The sequence below is a fragment of the Melospiza georgiana genome, chromosome 4, assembly GCF_028018845.1.
Source record: "Melospiza georgiana isolate bMelGeo1 chromosome 4, bMelGeo1.pri, whole genome shotgun sequence".
NCBI lineage: Eukaryota > Metazoa > Chordata > Aves > Passeriformes > Passerellidae > Melospiza > Melospiza georgiana.
The window spans coordinates 7,190,522-7,209,110 of NC_080433.1; the positions used below are offsets into that span (position 1 = coordinate 7,190,522).

Below are 18,589 nucleotides of genomic sequence, written 5' to 3' on the forward strand. Positions count from 1 at the left end.
TTTAATATAGTATCTATCCACAGTGGACAGAAAGAGTTTCTGAACTCAGATCAGATCAGATCACCTGCTACAGATGCCTGAACATTTCCCAGTGATGAGCTAAGCCTGACAGCCCCAGGTAATATTATGTCTGGCAGTTTTGTTCTGGTAACTTAAACACCATGGTAAGAACCAAGGAGTAAAACCTCCCTTGAAGTATTGTTCAGCATTTCTACACCCAGCTTTTAAGAACTTTGTCCATTCTCTGAATAATATCTAAAATACTGAGTTTGATGCTCAGGCTCTCAATGCAAGGAATGAGGGAAATCAGGCTGTTAAAATGCCCAGAAGAGCTCTGTACTGGGTGAGGAGCAGTTTCAGGGCTCAGGAATGTATCAAAAGTTTTTCTTGCTGCTTAGAAATGCATCACAAGTTTTTCTTGCTGCTCAGAAATGCATCACAAGTTTTTCTTCCCCAGAGACCAGGGTTTGGAGCCCAAGCAGGAGTGAGGATCACAATCCCCATCAGAGCCAGACACCTCAAACCCAACTGCTACACAGATTGTCTCTTCAAAGGCGGGCAGAGGAGAGGGCCCACACCCTCCTTTATGTAATAACCCAAAAGATTGCATTCCTTTCAGCAGCAGGACAGCTGCACAGGGAGGTGCCTCCTGGGCTGCTCCCCCAAGGGCTGGGAGCCTGGGCATTTCTCCTGTCCAGCCCAGGAGTTTGCTCAACCTGACCCTTCCATGTCCCACTGACCACTTCAAACCTGTAAGAGATCATAAGTCAACTGAATCCTTCCTCCACATATAAAAAAATCAAAGCTGACATTTTCTTGCATATAGGGCCAAATCCTGTCAACACATTTTAGCTCACATGCTGAATCAGGCCCCTGAGGGGATAGAGGTGCTGCTCCACCTACTTTCTGGATTTGGGAACAAGGCACCTAATCTATGCAGGCTTGGGCACTTCTGTGCATGCAGAGAACTGTCCCTGCCAGTGCCCAGGGCCTCTGAGGACAAAGAAGGAGATGTGTGATGAATTTTTGGGTCCTTCCATATTTAGAAGATTGTTATGGTGGGGTTTTGACAGCAGAGTTTTTTAATCTGGCAGCAAAACTTCCATTCTCTGGGACTTAATAATAAAAAATGCATTTTAAAGGCACACTGCCATCTACTTCAGGGCAGAATTCTCTGCCAGTACTGGATGGGCCATACTCTAGAACATGCTGTTCACAGGTAGACTCCATCATCTCTTTTCTCCAATAGTCTCATTGGAATAAAAGCCTAAGGCTGTGATGGAATTTTGTACCTGCAGTTCAGTGTCCTGTTATAAGGCTGCTGCCATCCCCTTTATGAAAGGCAGTAGAATCCTGCTCCACAAGTGGTGTCACAACAGTGCTACATTACTCACAGCAAAGAGGAGTGGTAGAGGTTGACATTTAATTAGCCATGAATTTAATAACAATGACAAAAGCTGTTTTAGTAAGTACTGTATAGAAATTAAGCTTGTAAAGACATTGAGTAATTCTATTCCATCACCATTTTAAAAGCTAAGACAGATGGTAGCAGAATGTACAGTGCCCACTTTCACACCTTTTTGAAGTGATAACTATGTGCTCATTTTGTAGACTCTGAACTCTAACTGCTTTCGGTGCAGTGCTACAATATATCACCACAACAAAGGCAGATACTTAGCAGAGAACAAAGTCACCATTCTCAGGGTCTGACAGGTCATACCATTGGATGCCACAGTTCGAGCCTGACTCTGGAATGTTTTGGATCTGGTTCCGTACTGCCCTGGCAGATGGCTGCCGGGGGGTGACAGCTCACTCCACGCTCCGCTCTGGGACGGATGAATGCTCTCCTGGGACTCTGCAGGGGGGTTCAGCCGCTGGGCCCAGGCTAAGTCTAAATCTTGGGGCTCCTCCTTCAGTTTTTCTCCTTCTTTGCCAACTCGTTGATAGATTCTTCCAGTGCTGTCATTCAGTAATCTTCTCATCCCTGTAATTTGTTTTTTAATTTCCCGGCTTTCATCTCCTAATGAAAACAGAGCCACAGTTATCACTGGAAATTAGCAAAAACAGTAATGGGTAGCAATTAGTGGTTTTAGATGCCAATAAGAGTTGGAGCAAATAAATAAATAAATAAATAACAAGGAGAGAGAAAAGGGATGGTTGAATGGTCACTGGGATGTACCAGGCTATGCCTTCACACAGCCATGGCTGACAGCTCTCATGCCTGAAAGACCTGCTGAACTTGGCTTTCTTGATGTTGTTTCTAAGGCTTTCATGAGTAAGATTAATTTTTTGCCAGAAGGAAATAATAACAGCCACAGCAATTTCAAATAAACTGTCCTTTTAAGAGCCTGATCCTATTCAGGCATTGACATCAGTGGATATTTTCCCTGAGTAAGCCCAAAGGATCAGACCCTTTATGTATGCTCAAGGATAGATCCCACAAAAAAAAAAAAAAAAAAAAAAAAAAAAAAAAAAAAAAAAAAGCACAGAAAGCACCACACCACACACATGCAGAACAGCACTGCATCTATTGATTTTAATGAACAGAATTAGTTCCTTATTCCACAGAATTTAGTAATACTGGATTATACAGGAATAAATTAAACAGTAGCTAATATGTGTGTAACTGCAGATAGCTGAATTGCTGGATGTCTTAAAAATGTAGATTCTAAAAAGAAAATGAAAATACATACCAGAAAAATGTGACTGTTTCAAATAAATTCAGGGCATTTAAATAATAAAAGTTGCATATTAATATGCCTGGCACCATTTCAGTATTAATTTTACATATGAAACTGCTGATTGCACAATGAATAGATGTGTTTTGGGCAGATACTAGCCTGTTTTGCTTGTTAAAGCATACATTACATTTCATGAGTAATAAGGAAGTGTTCATTGCCCTTTCTGAAGAAAGAAGCTTCTGGTTTCCTTACTGGTAATAGAAAAATCAAATACCCTAAGCAAATGTCATAAGTAAGATCTAGAAACTGATGAATCAACCTTCCTTTATAGAATACTTAATACAATAATGCCTGGTATCCTCTATGATGTTGTGGTGTGCTGTAATGTCCCATTTTAGACTTCCAGGTCATTTCCCCAGGTGTGCCTGTACCTCTCTCCCTTCTCCGTTGCCCCCATGCTGAGTGAGTCCTGTCAATCAGGCTGAACATTCCAGCAAGGCGTCGCGTGGTTGGTCAAGTTCAAAGGATGCCCCTCAGGCCCAGGGGTCATTGGCCTGACTGGGTGTCATCTTCCCCTGAGACCCTGCCCCTCTCACCTGGCTGGTGGCTCACCTGTACCTCCCCTCCCCCCGTCCCTGAGCTTAAAAGGTGATTCAGAGCATGCGGCCGGGATTCTGTTGGAGCAGTTGCTCACGTTCAGACCTCTGTAACCATGGAATAAACCTCTGGACATTAAACCCTCCAGCAGAATCCTCTCCTTTTTCTCTTCACCATCACCTGAAGCCATTCCTCCTGACGTAAACGGGGTTCCTAACAAGCCTGGACTTGTTCAGTGCCCAGCTGCAACCACCAGCAAGCCAAGGTATCTCTGGGGTGACACACCGCAGTTGCTGCCTTTGGCCCGGCAGCGAGGGTCAGACTGGCCCAGGCACAATCTAACTGGTAATATTGGGAGCCTTTTTCCAATACTACTCAATTTATATTCCTGCTTCCCTAAATAAACCTATTTTTGGAAAAGCAACTGTACAAAAGAAACTTTAGAAGAAAAAAAAAAAAAACTCCTCTCCAAAAACCCAAGATGCAAGGTGTGCCATCTCTGGTTCAACAAGGTGCTTGAAATTGTGCTAAATTCCAGGCATGTGAACAATTTTATCAACTCAATAGCACCATTCAGCTGCCTAAACTTAGGTGCACGTTGCTAAACCAGACAGCTAAAAGAGCAGCAAACCCCTCCCCAACACAGGCCAAGCTCAATGTGGCTGGGACTGCTGCAAGCCCGGTGTGCTGAACACCCAAAGCAGGGAGGTTTTGTTCTAGGAGGAGAACGAGCAGAAGGGGAGAGGAGCAGAGCAATGTGCTCCAAGCTCTGCTGGATCCCAGCACCTCCTGCTTGACCTGGTGCACCGGTTCCCTGGGCTGCTGCCAGCTGGCTCCAGCCCACCCCCATCCAGCGAGCAGAGTGGGCGGCTTGCAAGAAAGCTTCCAGTCCAAACTTAGAAAAATATTTGCCAACCCCGTACAGCAACACTCCAGCACCATTTCCACTCCAGCTAACACAGTGAGAAAAACCCTCTGCGAGGAAGTTCTGCACTGTATTTATTTATTTTGTTGGTTTGCCTGCAGATTTCTGTGTGTGGGTATGATTTCATTAACAGTAACAGCACCAATTCCTTTAAAATGACACTTTTTGGCCCCAACCCAGCCAGGGGTTGACTGTTTGCAGTTCCCAACCTTGAAAGGCTGCAGAGTGGCACTGGACTCCAATTACTGAGATACAGCCCTACACTGCATACTGCCTTTCTCCTGTACAGTTGCACCTGCCCCTATCCCAGCTCCAAATGTTCCCACCACACCACAGCCTGCAGCAATCCCTTCCTCTCGTGCCATTTAACATCACCCTGGGAGTTTTAAGTTGGCAATTTGGATTTGTATTCAATGGCAAAATGTGTGTGAGTATCAAAACAGCTTCCCACCCACCCACCTCCTCTGCTGGGTGCAGGGACTGTGCTACGTGTCTGGTCGGGTGACATGTTGTTAGAAAGATTAAATTTCCCTTCCCCAATTACATAAAATATTAATGTTAATTGAGCTTATTCAGCCTTGATTCTGTTCCCTTGTTCCTTTATATAGAAGTGTTCCTATACAGTGACATGAGCATACTGAACTCCAGACAGAAAAAACCACTACATTTATGTTACAATAAACCCTGAACTTGCACCCTAGATAAACTTATCTTTTTGATTAGGTAGATCCTTACATGGAGATTCACCCTTTGTAAGCTTGTTTGTTGGGGTTTGAGTTTTCAGCGTTTGTTCAGGGATTTTTTTTTTTTGTTTGTTTGTTTTGTTTTTAAGATATGTCTTCCTTTTTGCAAGAAAGCACATTGAAATCCTACAGGCTATAAACCTGACTTAGTCTTCAGTGCAAGTTTACATCTCTCCTCTCCCAATCATGCCTTTTTCCAGCTTTTAGTTTGTAGCTGACCAGCAACAGCAGCATCCTCCCCACAGGAGTGAAGAGCAGATGATGTTACACCACCTGAATCTGCAGATAGGTGCAACACCAGTGACAGATTTTAACTTCTTGCTCCCTGGTTATCTCATTTAGCTATTAGCACTAAAGCCCAAGGACAGCACTTTATCAGTTCTTCCACTGCTGATAATTTTCACAGATAATAACCATGTAATTTAAAAATGGAAAAAAAAATTAGATGGGCCACAGAGAAAACACAACAATTCAAATTAGTATGTCCTGTGGAAGAGTCAGCCTTCTTTTAAATGTTAAATAGAATAATGAAGCACTGGGAAAAAACAGTTTATTACATAGAAATCTGCATTACCTGTCTGTGCAAAGCTTTCTGAGATAGATGCTGAGCCTGAGAAGAGTGGTGCATACTTCAGCCTCTCTCTGTACACATACCAGAGCTCCTCACCATTTCCAAGGAGATGGGGATGCCTCCAAAGGCTGCCTACAGGATTTGCCATTTGGACACCCCATGTAAATCCCTGGGTTTTATCTGACCCCATTGAAGATACTTGCAAAACACTAAGACACTTACACATGGCAAGTTAGAGCCCTATTTAGGAACTTGTATATAGAGATGTCAATTGTCATAACAAAAACATATTAACAATTTTAAATAACTACTGTTACAGTTGTTTCCACGATCACCCCTTGCAAACAACCTATTTTTTTCCTATGTGATGTGACTGCAATCTTATAAAAACAACAACAAAACCCAAAATAAAGCCCTTTAATAAATGCTACACAACATAAACAGTAATTTCCTCAAAATTAATTTCAATCTATCTCCTTACTAAAAGTCTACAGGACATAAAAACTTCCTGCTTCAAAAGCTGCAAGAATGTTTAAAATGACAAAGGAACAAATGGAAACCAGAAAACTGTTCCAGTAGCACCCACGTGCTAAGTGTGCAGCTGTCTGAAGCAACAGGCCTGTAAACAACTCCAGTTAACAACACACTAATTATAATTTATTTATTACACTCTTTGCTCCTATATGCCTGTCCATCTTTTTACTACTATGTTTATTAAACTTAATATATCACACTGCCTACCAACACCTTGTTATACTTTCCCTGAACAGTTTATCAAATATTATCAGCACTGCAAACTGTTATAAAATTGTATGTGACCATATTGATATGTTCAAGCATTAATTTTATCCCAGTATCACAGAAGTGGCAACCATGTCTGTATTAATGTGTGTGTTTTAAAGTAAATGGGTGAACAGAATTAAAGCTGGACAAATGTCTGTACCTGATATTTCCTTCCTTCGACTCACAAAACCAAATAACCATCGTGTCCTCTTTGTCCAGTATTTTGCAATTCCTTCCTTAATTTTTAATATTTATGTTTCTCATATATTTTGGGAAATATTCATGAGTTAACTTTGAAAATAAAATTTTTCTATTAATTATAGTTTAATTTTATGTTTTTTGGACAGATGAAACACCTAAGGAATTTTTTCCTTTGTTGAACATACAAACTGGGATTTTTCCTAGATCAGGCTTCTTACTGAAGTTACTTTTATCTCAGTTTGTGTCCAACTAGGCTGAAATTGGTGGAGCTGTTGCAAGGGTAGGAATGGCAGTGACAGGCAGCCAGACAAGCACATGTGAGCTGACAACAGGAGCCTGGTTTGTGTGGAAACAAGGCTTCAGAGGTGAGAAAAAGTGGAAGTTGAAGCATATGGTGTGAAAGCTCAACAAAAAAATAATAAGTAAGTGCAAAGGGTTATATAATTAAGCATATTAAACTGCAATTTATTAGATGCCATTTGAATGCTGCCCTCTCTGGAAGGGGGCCAGCAAAACTCTCCTGCTGTGTTTGAACACTGTAAAGGGCTGATTCAGCTCAAGGAATCAGGAAGCAAGTGCACACAGGGCACACATCTCCACTGCTCAGCCAGGCTGAACTCACCAAAACACCTTTTGGAATGCTACACAGTGTTCAGGTATTTCCATCAGAGACAGTTATCCTGGAGGGAAGCTCAGCATCCCTTCTCAGCAAGAACTACACCCACATCAAATCCTAATTTTCAAAAATCTAGCTATGTTGTGGTCATCTTGTACCACAAGTTGTCCTGAAAGAGAAAGTTGCAGAGGTCAGCATGGGGAAAAGAGAGGATCCATGTGCATGATTCCTTATCAGAGCAAAGGTCTCCTCAATCACGTGGAGTCTCACTGTGGCTTCTCTGTGCGTCACTGGAATCAGGCATCCATGAACTAAACTGATGGGGTGAGCACTCATTTCCCAAAAAAGTGATCCCAGGTCTCTGCCAGCATACAAGGTTCTACACTTAGGCAACAACATCCTTGGCAAATTAAAAACCTAAACCCCAAGTCAGCAGGGAGGGCATGAACCATGTCAGAGGGTCACACAAGCAGCATGAGTTACAAGCTGGAGAATTTGACTCTGCTAAATTAACACGTGGGGATATTGAAGCTGTCTGAGCTGAGGCATCTCAGCAATGCTCTAAAACATCACCTCAAAGCACTTTGCTATGTTCATGTCACCACACAAAGCACTAGAATTAGATATGCAGGAAAACTGGATCACCCTCAAATCAGATCTCTTACAGAGACAGCACAGAAACACATGGTTTGATAACCCTGCCTGTCATGAGACAAAAGTTATTAAACCCCATAAACACCAATGTAAGCAAAGAAATTTGCAGAATCAAACCCAGGATCAGACCTGAGACCATCCAGACTTTGGGGGTTGTTTCCCTGGAAACTGGGTCACACCAGGAGGCCCAGCCACCACTCCCACCACAAACAAAGCAAATCTTTGGAAGAGCCTGGTGAAACACTTTCAAGACACCCAACTGGAGAAGCTACAAAAACCCAAGTTACACACTTTCATGCCACACTGTGCCAGCTAAAGCACTTGGGAAAGGACAAGTGAGCAACTATTCAATAAAAGTATATATTAATGGGGTCATATAATTAAAGAAGTAATAATAGATACACATCAACTTCCCCCAGTTCTTGGAAATATCCAAGACCATGCTTTAGCCCCAAAGGGAAATACTTTACCAAGTTAGATCATTAGAGAACACAGATATATAAAATAAACTTCTATGCAGTCTTAATTACAGAAGCCAACTGCACCAACCAGACTTGGGATATAATCCTATTAACAGTAACACAAGTCTGTGAAGTTACTTGTTAAGTCAACTTTTTCTCTGTGAATAAATTGCAAAGGATATAATTTCTGGGACAGAATAAATTCTTGAAATTAGTGAGTAACTTATGCATTGCTCCCCTGCTCCAAGAACACATTATTTATTTTTACCATGACACAGAGAAGTTATTAATCTGCTGCCTTCCATTCCAACAATGGGAAATGCTGTAAAATGCACAGACACCTGCATTACAGCACATTTCAGTTCCACTTTATATCAGTCATAAACATCTCTGTTTTGGACATCTCTTCAAAACAAATGCTCCAAGCACACTGTGCATAGCATGCAATTTTATGAAACTATAAAAGTTCTTCACTGTTAATTACACAGACAAATGTCTCATCACACATTTGATTACCAGGATAATATAATTAGTTTTCTGCATTAACCTTTCAAACATAGAGCCTGAATTTCAAGTTGAAAGCATTGTAAAAACACTCAGTCTGGAAGTATACTGTATTTCCACTTTTTTTTTTGTGTTGGTAATAATAATATTAAGATTGAAAAAAAACTATATGGTATATGCAAAAGATTTTTTTTAATAGACAGTGTAAGTTTAATCATCACTGTCCACAAGACACAAATGTACATGGTCCCTTCAAGGGCTTGTAATACCAAGTCTGGGCTAGCAGCCCTATGACTACTGGAAAAATGGAAGTCAGGTCTGTTTTAAATTTCACCCATGTTTGAGGTTTAAGCATTTCACTCTGCATTAAGCCTCCTTCTCAGGCTGAGCAGCCTGTCCTGCTACCAGATAATTAAGCCCTTTCCTTCAAAACAAACGACATGCCAGTCCTCATCCACAAAATACAGCAGTGATATTCCACATTCCCTTGGAATCTTGTAAAGACTGGGGTTAGCATGTCCTTCATTTGAAAGATGTGACTTCTTGTTCATCATCTTATCAGAACAAAGGACTGGGGGAGAGGACAAGCCACCCCATCCCCACTCCCAGCACTGCACTACATGAGAAAACTTCCCAAGCTCTATTCAGACAGCACTTGGACTCTACACCATTGCAGCACAGAGCTCATATCCAGTGCCATGTTCCTTTAACTGCACTGAAGCTTTCTCCAATTTTCTCTGCCCATCTATGCTGGTGCAAAAAAGATCATTTTGGTTCATCAGGTCCTTCTTAACATCTCATCCTTATTTGATTTGTAAATTAAACAAACTGGATTCTTGTGATTTACTCATTTACCCTAGCAGCTCCCCTCTTCTCAACAGCAGTTTTGAGTTAACATGCTCAATTTCCACATCCCATTCGTCAGAAAGTTTCACTCATTTAGACTGCCACCAACATTTTACCTTCCCTAAAAGTAATAGTTTCAATGCTGTATCATAGCATCCATTCCACACTAAAGGCTGCATCACACTGAGGTTTCAGCTGCTGATCCCATGGATCACTTAAACTGGAGAACAAACTTGACTCTAAATCACCAAGTTGGAATAAACATCCTCCACAGATAAATTTTGGCATAAAGCAGTGAAATCAAGTGAAGCAGTGATTACACCCTGACTGTACCTGATAAGGAAGATCCTTGATAGGATTCACATCCTTAAAGGTTAAATTCTGACTGACTCTTGAAATAGGTGAACTTGAGGCACTTAAATGCCAGAACACTTTCAGTCACAATGAAAAGCTGGACTTACTAAAAAAGAAAAACCCAAACAAATCTAAGGACAACACAGCCAAGCCAAAATCAAGATCAGTGGGTCTGACTTGCAGCACAAATGTCAAAGCACAGACTTCTGCACATTCTTAGAGCACCCTGGCTGATGCCTAATTCTTGCTAGAATGACTTCTCATGACTTTAGAGTTGGAAGAAAAAGCATTTCAAGTAAACCTGTTGTGGAGCTCACTCCATCAGGTTTATCAGACTTCACCAAAAGTGCTTCCAGAACATGAAATCCAAACACAGAGCACAGCAGTGGCCTTTGCTTCTCCTTGGAAATGGGTGTAGGGAAGAAACACTTGCTCAAATGGTGAAAAGCTGAGAGGGGAATTTAAGGCAGCTCCAACACCTGTGTTAACACATCCTCCTATTCTCTGCCATTTGCTTCTGACCTCTAGAAGAGGATGTGGCACTATGAATTTAGGAGACAAAGGCATTTTGCATGCAGAGTAACCTCAGGTGCCAATTCCCACATTTCAATGCTACTTGCTGGCTCCAGGAGGCAACACACACAGGCTCCAGAAACCTTAAATCACCCCACAAAAATGGTTTGGCTCCTGGTTCTGAAAAGGAGAGGCAGACATTCCCAAGTTTCTTGGGGCAATGGCATCTGCTTTCTCCAAAGCCTGAACAGAGTGTTCACAAGCTTGCTTTATACAGCTCAAAAAACTGGCCCCTCTTTCTCTGAATTTAGCCTGCCAAGAGGGGCTTTATGCAGGTGAGGCCCTGGATGCAACTGGAAGGGGATAGAAGCAGGAAAGGAAGAAGCACTCTGCAGCTGAGGAGTTATAGAGGATAAAAAGCACACAAGAAAGGTAAAGGTTCACTGATAGACAGTCACTGATGTGCTGTAATATATATCATGCTGCAGACTCTGTATTACTTCTGTATTTTCTTTACACATTTTTAACTGTTGATTTAATTTAATTTTGCCATGCCAGGATTAGCAGGCAAGCTCCAGAGGTGAAAGGACATTACATTAAGACAGCACATTAATCCTCTATCCCACCCAAGGCAGAAGCAAAACCAAACAAATAGCAGCTTCCTGGAAATTGAATTTCTGTTATCCAGATGTCAAAGATGTAATACCCCAATTACACAAACTATTGCCAGTGAAGCATGCCAGGGAATATGCAATGTAAATGGGGTGAGCACAGAGCTGCAAAACTGCAGAGTCAGCATCTGGCTCTCTGAGTGAGTGATAATTAGCACTGTGTGTAGACACTAATAAACATTTATGTCTGAAATTACAACTTTTAGCAGTGTTAATAAAGGATATATTGGCAATTCATAGAATAAAAGGGTCTTGAAGAGAATGTCATATTAAACAATGGCAGGCACTTTCTGTGCTTGCACAGAGGTTTTTTCCTCCCTAATTGCAAATGGCCACGCAATGTTGCCTGAAAATTAATCAACACAAGCACATACCTAAAAAAACTGGTTGTGTTTCTTTGGTCTCCCCATTAACATCATTGCTGTAGTCAGAGATCTTATATATCTCATGATGGTAATCTGGAATGAAAAACGATAAAAAAAATTAGAATTCAAGTGATCTGGAAAAAATGAACACTGAACACATTGCTACAGTTTTACAACACAGTTTATCAATATATCTGCAGTTTATTTCATGTACATCAAATTAACCACAGAAAATGTGCTCTGTATCAGCACCTCCTAAAAAACCTTTGCTCACACTGGAGAGACTCAGCTCAAATATTTCACAGATTTTAGGGAATAGCTATGCCTGCCCTAAATTACTGTGTTCATTTTCACAGCAAATTATCCCACCAGATGCCAATTATCTGGCTTCTTGCTTTACAGAAGGAAAGCAGATTTATAATAAAAACTTTACATTCCCAGAGACCAAGGCAAACTTTCAAAGTTCACCTCAGTAAGGAATCAGCAAGGTACACCAGGGCTCTATTGCTCAGCTTGACTCATACTGATGTCACTGGCCTCCCAGTTCTGAAGAAAGGAGGATCAGTGACACCTTAGGATATTCACCTCTAGAAATTAATGCCTGTAATGACTTGAAGAATTAGCACTGGCATCTCATATACAGAGATGTTACAAGATATTAAAAAAAAAAAAATCACCACTGAGTTTCTATTTTAAATAAAAGAATATTTTACGGTGAAGGTCTCTGTTATAGCACCAGGCAGGTGTTCACTAAAACCAGAGCTTTGTTTACACAGAGAGAAATAGTAAGTCCAAGTAAAAAAAAAAGTCACTCAAGGCAGCTCTCGTGGATGCTATTTCTGCCTCTGTTACTGGCACACACTCTGTCCTTCAGCAAATCACTCCAGACTGAACAATATATTCAGTGTCTTGAAAGAGCCACCTCCCCACCTCACTCCTTCCATGCCCTCCCAGTTCCCAACGCTCTCAGCTACTCCCTCCTTAAACTGGTTTTATGTTTACTTGCCTCACAAAAAGTGAGGCAGAGATTAACTCATGGAAGGGACTTTGGGGGGATTCACTTAAAAAGGTGTAACACAAGTGGAGGGCAGCAGAAGCAGCTCCTTCCACAAACAGGCACAGGAACTGGAAAAGTCTCCTGGAAGTCACTTTTTTTCTTAGGTGTGTTTATTTGTACAGCACAACTGTCTCAAAGGCACAGGAGGAGGAACAACCCAGTATGTAAACTAAAACTGAGCCTAACACAGCAATTCTATGGAATGGGAAGGGCCTGGAAAGAAAATGAGGGGGAAACAACTCAGAACACAGCACAGAACTGGAGAGGTCAGGGATGAGGTGCTACACAAAGGATTCCTCTGCTTCCCAAGCACGCCCAGCCTATGAAATGGGTAAAGGTGAAATCTGAGATACGACATAGAGGAAGTAAAAGATTCTTTTATGGGACTAAACTGGCAGGGTTTGTGCTGCCTTCCAGGATCACCAGCTGTCCTGTGGAGCAGAGGGTGTGATGAAGTGGCTTGGTGGGCACCTGATGGCCACAGCCAGACAGGGTCTGCCTGCCACACTCTGCACCTCCATCCTCTCAAGGACATTCAAGATCTGTGGAAGCAAGTAAGTGGAAACTAGGACTTAAATGACTTAGGGACTCATGGTCCTTAGATATACAGATTACACTCAGTTTCTTCTCTAGCACTTCCCTGTACATCCAGCTGGTCACAATATTCTTCTGGTCTGCAGCTGCTGCCTTAAAGTCACCAGATTTCACCCCAGAGCTGGCTGTGGTTTAGCACAGCAATGGACTTCTTCTTGATTTAATCATTATTGATCATTGTGATAAGGTGCTCAAAGTCATTTTTGGGACAGAATAAACATTGTATGGGCACACATCAATAGCTGATGGTGTGTTACCAACCAATTCATACAGCATAGCCTTTTCTCTTTGGTTTCATTTTTCTGCCTTGGATGATACAGTTTTCCAGTCCAGGCACTGGAAAACTGTATCAATTTCACAACAGTAAACACTAACCTGTGACATTACAGAGTAACTCCTGCAAGAGGCAAAGGCCAATAACAGGAGACAACTGTTTATACATAATTATCTTTCTAATCAACTGTGATAGAAAAGAGTATGAGAGTGCAGACTCACATACAAAACCTGATTTTTATCTCCTCCATTCTCAAAGTAAAAAGACATAATTTTCTCTCTAGCATATGCTTTTAGTGTAGCTTTGTATTTGATTCTCTACATCCAAAAAGAGACCACAGATAAAATATTATTAATAACGTACCATCATAACTGGATTTACCTATTAAAATAAGGTTAAATAGATTGTCTCATACACTGAGGCATATCTAAACCTGTAAGAAGTGGCAACTGAGATTAGCATAATAGTAACCTATTTTTGGCAAATACTCTTTTTACAGGCCCATTAGGACGGAAAGAAAAAAAAGCAAAATTTCAGTTTTATTTTTCCATTTTGCTTTCACTCCCTCCATGCTCCAGTCATGCACTAACTCTGCCTCCAAGTTGGGAGCATGTTCAGTACCAAAAGCCCACAAAGCAAACTCGTTCTCTGTAAAATTACACCCTTGATGGGTTTGCTAATGGATACAGACCTCCAATGCATTTCAGACACGTCCGGCAAGTCCCTGCCCCTCTGGTTTTAACAGGGACCATGTGCGATGCCCCAGACTCCCCTACCACGATACACCAGTCATTATTTACTATTCCCACCAAGTGAGTTTATTTCCATCTTTGAATTTCTTCATTTCAAATGTAATTTTTGCAGAGCACTCCTCAGACAGCAAGTCTTGACACTCGTGTGTGTGTCCCCCTTTTCACCAGCGTGACATTACACCCAAGCAGTCACCTGCCTTGAACTTGGCATGCAGGACACACACAGCGTTTCATGGAGATATTCCCGTCCAATACTTGAGAACACAAAAGGAGAAACGATCTCGAATCAATTCCATCAGGGCAAAAACATCTCATCGGCTAGAGAAGGGATAAATCCCCAACCAAAATAAATCCCTAGGGCTGGGAAGTCCACCTGTGAAAATGCCTACCAGCGGCTCTTTTTCCCCCTTTAATTAAAGAAAACAACAACAAGAAGACTGAAACACAGAGCTGTGCTTCTTGCCCGACATGAATTCAAATATTTCTCCCCTCACGATCCCTTTTAAAATATCCTCTTTTCCAAAAGCAAACACACCCCGAGCGAACAAGTTACACGCCAGCGGCTCTCCCCTGCCCACGTACAATTAATTACCTGCGTGGATTTTTAATAAAGCGATCTCGATTCAGCTTTTCTTTGAAATACAAGGATGTACACAGACGAGGAGAGGAAAAAAACCACCCCAAATACAATAAATCCACAAGAGTTGAATGCTAAGGAGCTCTGTCGCTGCTCAAGTGTCATTATTTTTTGCTCGCTTCCCGATTTTTTTTCCCCCCCCGCCCAAGCAGGATTCACCACTAAACACGATCCAACTTTATTTTGTGCAAGGTTCTCTGCCTGGAAAAAAATAACACGTCCACCTGAGGTGGTGGCGGGGAGGCTTGAGGTGGTGGTTTTGCAACAACACGTAACACACATGCAAAAAAAATAATTAAAAAAAGAAAGAGGAAACGGGAAGGGGGAGAAAGAAATAAAATTAAAAAAAAAAAAAAAAAGATTGGCGTGCAATGGTTTCGGGGAGTTCAGGCGGAGGATTGCGGAGTTCAATAACAGAGCCGGGAGGGAGGGCAGCCCGGGGGCGCCGGCGTTTCATAACGCCCCGCTCCCCCCGGGGCAAAAGTCGGGGCTGCCCCCGACCAGCGAACAAAGCCCGGCCGCCCCCGCCTTACCTTCGTTGACCAGTTTAAAGCTTTGGGATTTCCTGCTCCTCTTCCTCTGGGCGAACTCCATGGTGCGGGCAGGAAGGAGCGGGGCGGACACAGGACCGAGCTCCGTCCCTCCGATCAGCAATACACGCGGGGGTTGGGAGAGACGGCGGCTCCGGCGGCGAATAAAGGGATCCGGGACAAGTTGGCTCCGGTCTCCCCCCCGCTCCCGCCCCGAACTTTGAGGAAAAGCGGGGTGCGGCGGGGGGAGCCCCGCGGGGGCGATGCCGCCGCCTTCCCCCCCGCCGGCTGCGCGGCCGCGGCCCGGCGGCGAAGGGCGGCCCGCAATGGCTTCGCCGCCGGCGCCGGGACCCCGGTGCCACCTGCTGGGGGAAGGAAGGCGGCGGTTCCGCCGGCCGGGAGCCGCCGCCACCCCGGGGCCGGCCCGCCGCCACTCGGCCCCGCCGCGGGCTGAGGGCGAGGGGCTGAGGGGCAGCGCCATTTTGTGTCCCCCTCCCGCCGCGCGTCTCGCACACGGGCACCGGCGCTGCCCGCTCGGCACCGCGGTGCTGCCCGCGGCTCCCCTCAGGGGCTCGGCGGGGGGAACTCCTCGTGTTTAACCGGACCGGGCCCGGGCCGGCGGGGAGGGGGTTGAAGTTGGCGTGCGGAAGTGGGTAAACCTCAGGAACCGATGGCAACACCTGTTTGTTGCCGTGTTTTACGGGGATTATCGCAGCGATGTGTCCGCTGGTGTCATGGACCGAGGCCTGGAGAAGAGCGCCGAGCCGCCAGCTGGGCTGAGCTCTGCCAAACCTGGATCGCCTTAGCGAGAGCAAGGGAGTCCCTCGGCCAAAAACTGGATCGCCTTAGCAAGAGGAAGGGAGTCCCTCGGCCAAAAACTGGATCGCCTCAGTAAGAGGAAGAGAGTCTCGGCTCTCCAGAGGAGCGAGATTTAGGGCGTCTGGCAGCCCTCTCGACGGTCACCGTGAGGTCACTGCAGCCATACGGCTGGCCCAAACACAGCTGAAATTAGTGCTTTGATTTATTCACCACTTGACGCCTTCAGCCACACTTCCAGTTTGCTCACTGTGCTAAATTCACTGAGGGTGGAGTGTTTTTTTTTTTGTTTTACAGCCGAGAGTGCTTTTGCCTGTTGCCTGTAGAGAAAGGACCCAGGCGTTTACAGTTATGACTGCTGATAACTGCAAACACAGCTCCGATCATCATCTTGTGTTTTACATGTAGTCAGATTGTGTTGTGACAAGGAGAAGACTGTGTGATACTTGCATACGCCTACTTGAACAGATGCAAATGCAGATCTTGCCTTGGTCTCCTCAGAGTACCCAGGAGAATCCTGTTAGCTCTAGTAATATTGACCGACCCTATCACTTGGAATAATGACATAAAATGAGCAGGAGGAAAGCAAATTGAATACTAACAGTAGCAATTTGTATCCTAACTGTGTGCATGGACATAGTCAGACCTGAATTCTTCAGTGCAAGGTGCCATCCAGACACCACACAGAGGGTTCTGAAGAGAAAAATTGAGAAATAGCCTTAATGGTGAAGCAATATCAGAAAATATGCCTAATGGTAAAATTTATTATATGCTGGAAAATTAAATTCACGAGGGAGGTTATGGAAACCTCACAGATTGGGTAGGGGTGTAATTTTCTATTAAATTGCTAAGTGGAAAATCCCAGAGGCAATCAGTATGCTACTTTTGGAATTTTCCTAAACTTCTCTGTAAGACTTTATGAAAGGAAACTGGGCTAACGTACTATTTAAAATCCTGCATTATATATTTTTGGGAGGATGCTGAAGCAGCAAAGGTAGATGGGTGTCATATGCTGTTTGCTGGATTTTGTGGGTCCAATTAATCTCTGGTACAGTGTAATGAAGTCAGGTCTGAAATGCAGCAGCAGTGTGCCTAAATTTTTCCTACAAAAAGTGTATTTTCTCTCTCTTTTTTTTTTGCCTCCCAAACAGTCTGCTGATTCCTGTCTGCTAACTAACTTTATTTACAGGACTTACATGCTGAAACTGTTTGACTCTCATCCTTCCTGGGACAATAGGAGAATTTTTATAAAGCATAAGGCCCTCATTTACAGTTCAGCTCACATGATGAGCTTTATCCTGCATTTGCCAAAGGAATGTGCTACAAAAATCTTTTCTATTTTCCTCTGTTACTCAATTTTGTGAAACAGTCTGGGATATAATTTATGAAAATGTGATGGCAATGTTTTATCAGCTGCTCTCTTACTGGTTTTAGTTCTTCCTTCCCTGTGCTGATATTTTGCTTAAAGGGGCACTAGTGGCTTTAAATGACATTTCAGCCTGGGCAGTGCAGTTTCCAGTAATGTTTTCCAAGAGTTAGCACATCCCCTTTTCCACTGATATTTCTGATTTTCCTTTTTGTGAGTTAGAGAGATCCATCCTTTTCCTGCAGAATAAACCTGATCCTGCAAGCTAGCCTAATTATGGTCACTCAGATGAATAAATCTTTGCAGCTTTCATTTCTGAAAGTACGAGCCAGTGTGGATACCACAGCCCCAATCCTGCCATCTCATCTGCATAAAAGTGAATTAGAAACTAGGACAAGGTGACTTTAGGTCAAAGTCTTGTAGTTATCCATACAACACGTAGGAGGATCCTGGAGCTGGAAGCAGCTGGGACTGAGAAAAAACTCCACAAACCCAAAGGCTCCCATGTACAGGGAGCTGTGAGTCTGTTGTTGGGCATTTTGGGGTGGGCATCCTAAAACTGGGCTGGGATCATCTGCTCATTTGTCACAGGCCACCATTGCATTATTCCAGCTGGAGAAATGCAGAGATGAAAGTCCTCTTTATCCCACTAGAATGGCTGCCTTGTGTCACCCCAGATAGTCACTGCCTGCATCACTGTGGCAGCCAAGTGACAGGATAAAGTGCACACTGGCTCTGGGGTCAGACAGATTTTAATTTCATCTTTTATTTCACTTTCTATCTCAGTATCATGTTATTATTACATATTAAGAACCCATAGGTCTTTTTTTTTCTGGTGAAAATATGAAAAATTTGAGCATTTTGTATCTATTCATGAATGGTTTATTAGTATTTCCTCAAATTAAATGAGTAATGTGTTTTTCAAAATGCCATGAAATTAGCCAGCTAAATAAGGGCTTTGTCTTGCAACATGTCCCAAGTCAGTATGATCATCTCTGATGATTTCTTAGTTATTATGCTTCAAGTTACTTTCAAAATATCCCTTCCCCATTCTAACTGATAGAAATTTTTCTGGTGT

At 43.1% G+C, this 18,589-nt stretch overlaps 1 protein-coding gene across 1 annotated transcript in view; it reads right to left on the reverse strand.

The window, feature by feature from the left end:
* The window catches only part of BEND7 (BEN domain containing 7), a 47,458-nt gene extending 31,889 nt beyond the window's left edge, over nt 1–15,569 (reverse strand). Inside the window, exons 1-3 of the mRNA XM_058022686.1 lie at nt 15,333–15,569; nt 11,495–11,578; nt 1,721–2,020 (exon numbers count right to left, since the gene is read on the reverse strand). Coding sequence (XP_057878669.1) covers nt 1,721–2,020; nt 11,495–11,578; nt 15,333–15,393 — 445 coding nt within the window. The 5' untranslated portion in view covers nt 15,394–15,569. The remainder of the gene's footprint in view (nt 1–1,720; nt 2,021–11,494; nt 11,579–15,332) is intronic.
* Nucleotides 15,570–18,589: the final 3,020 nt, after the last annotated feature.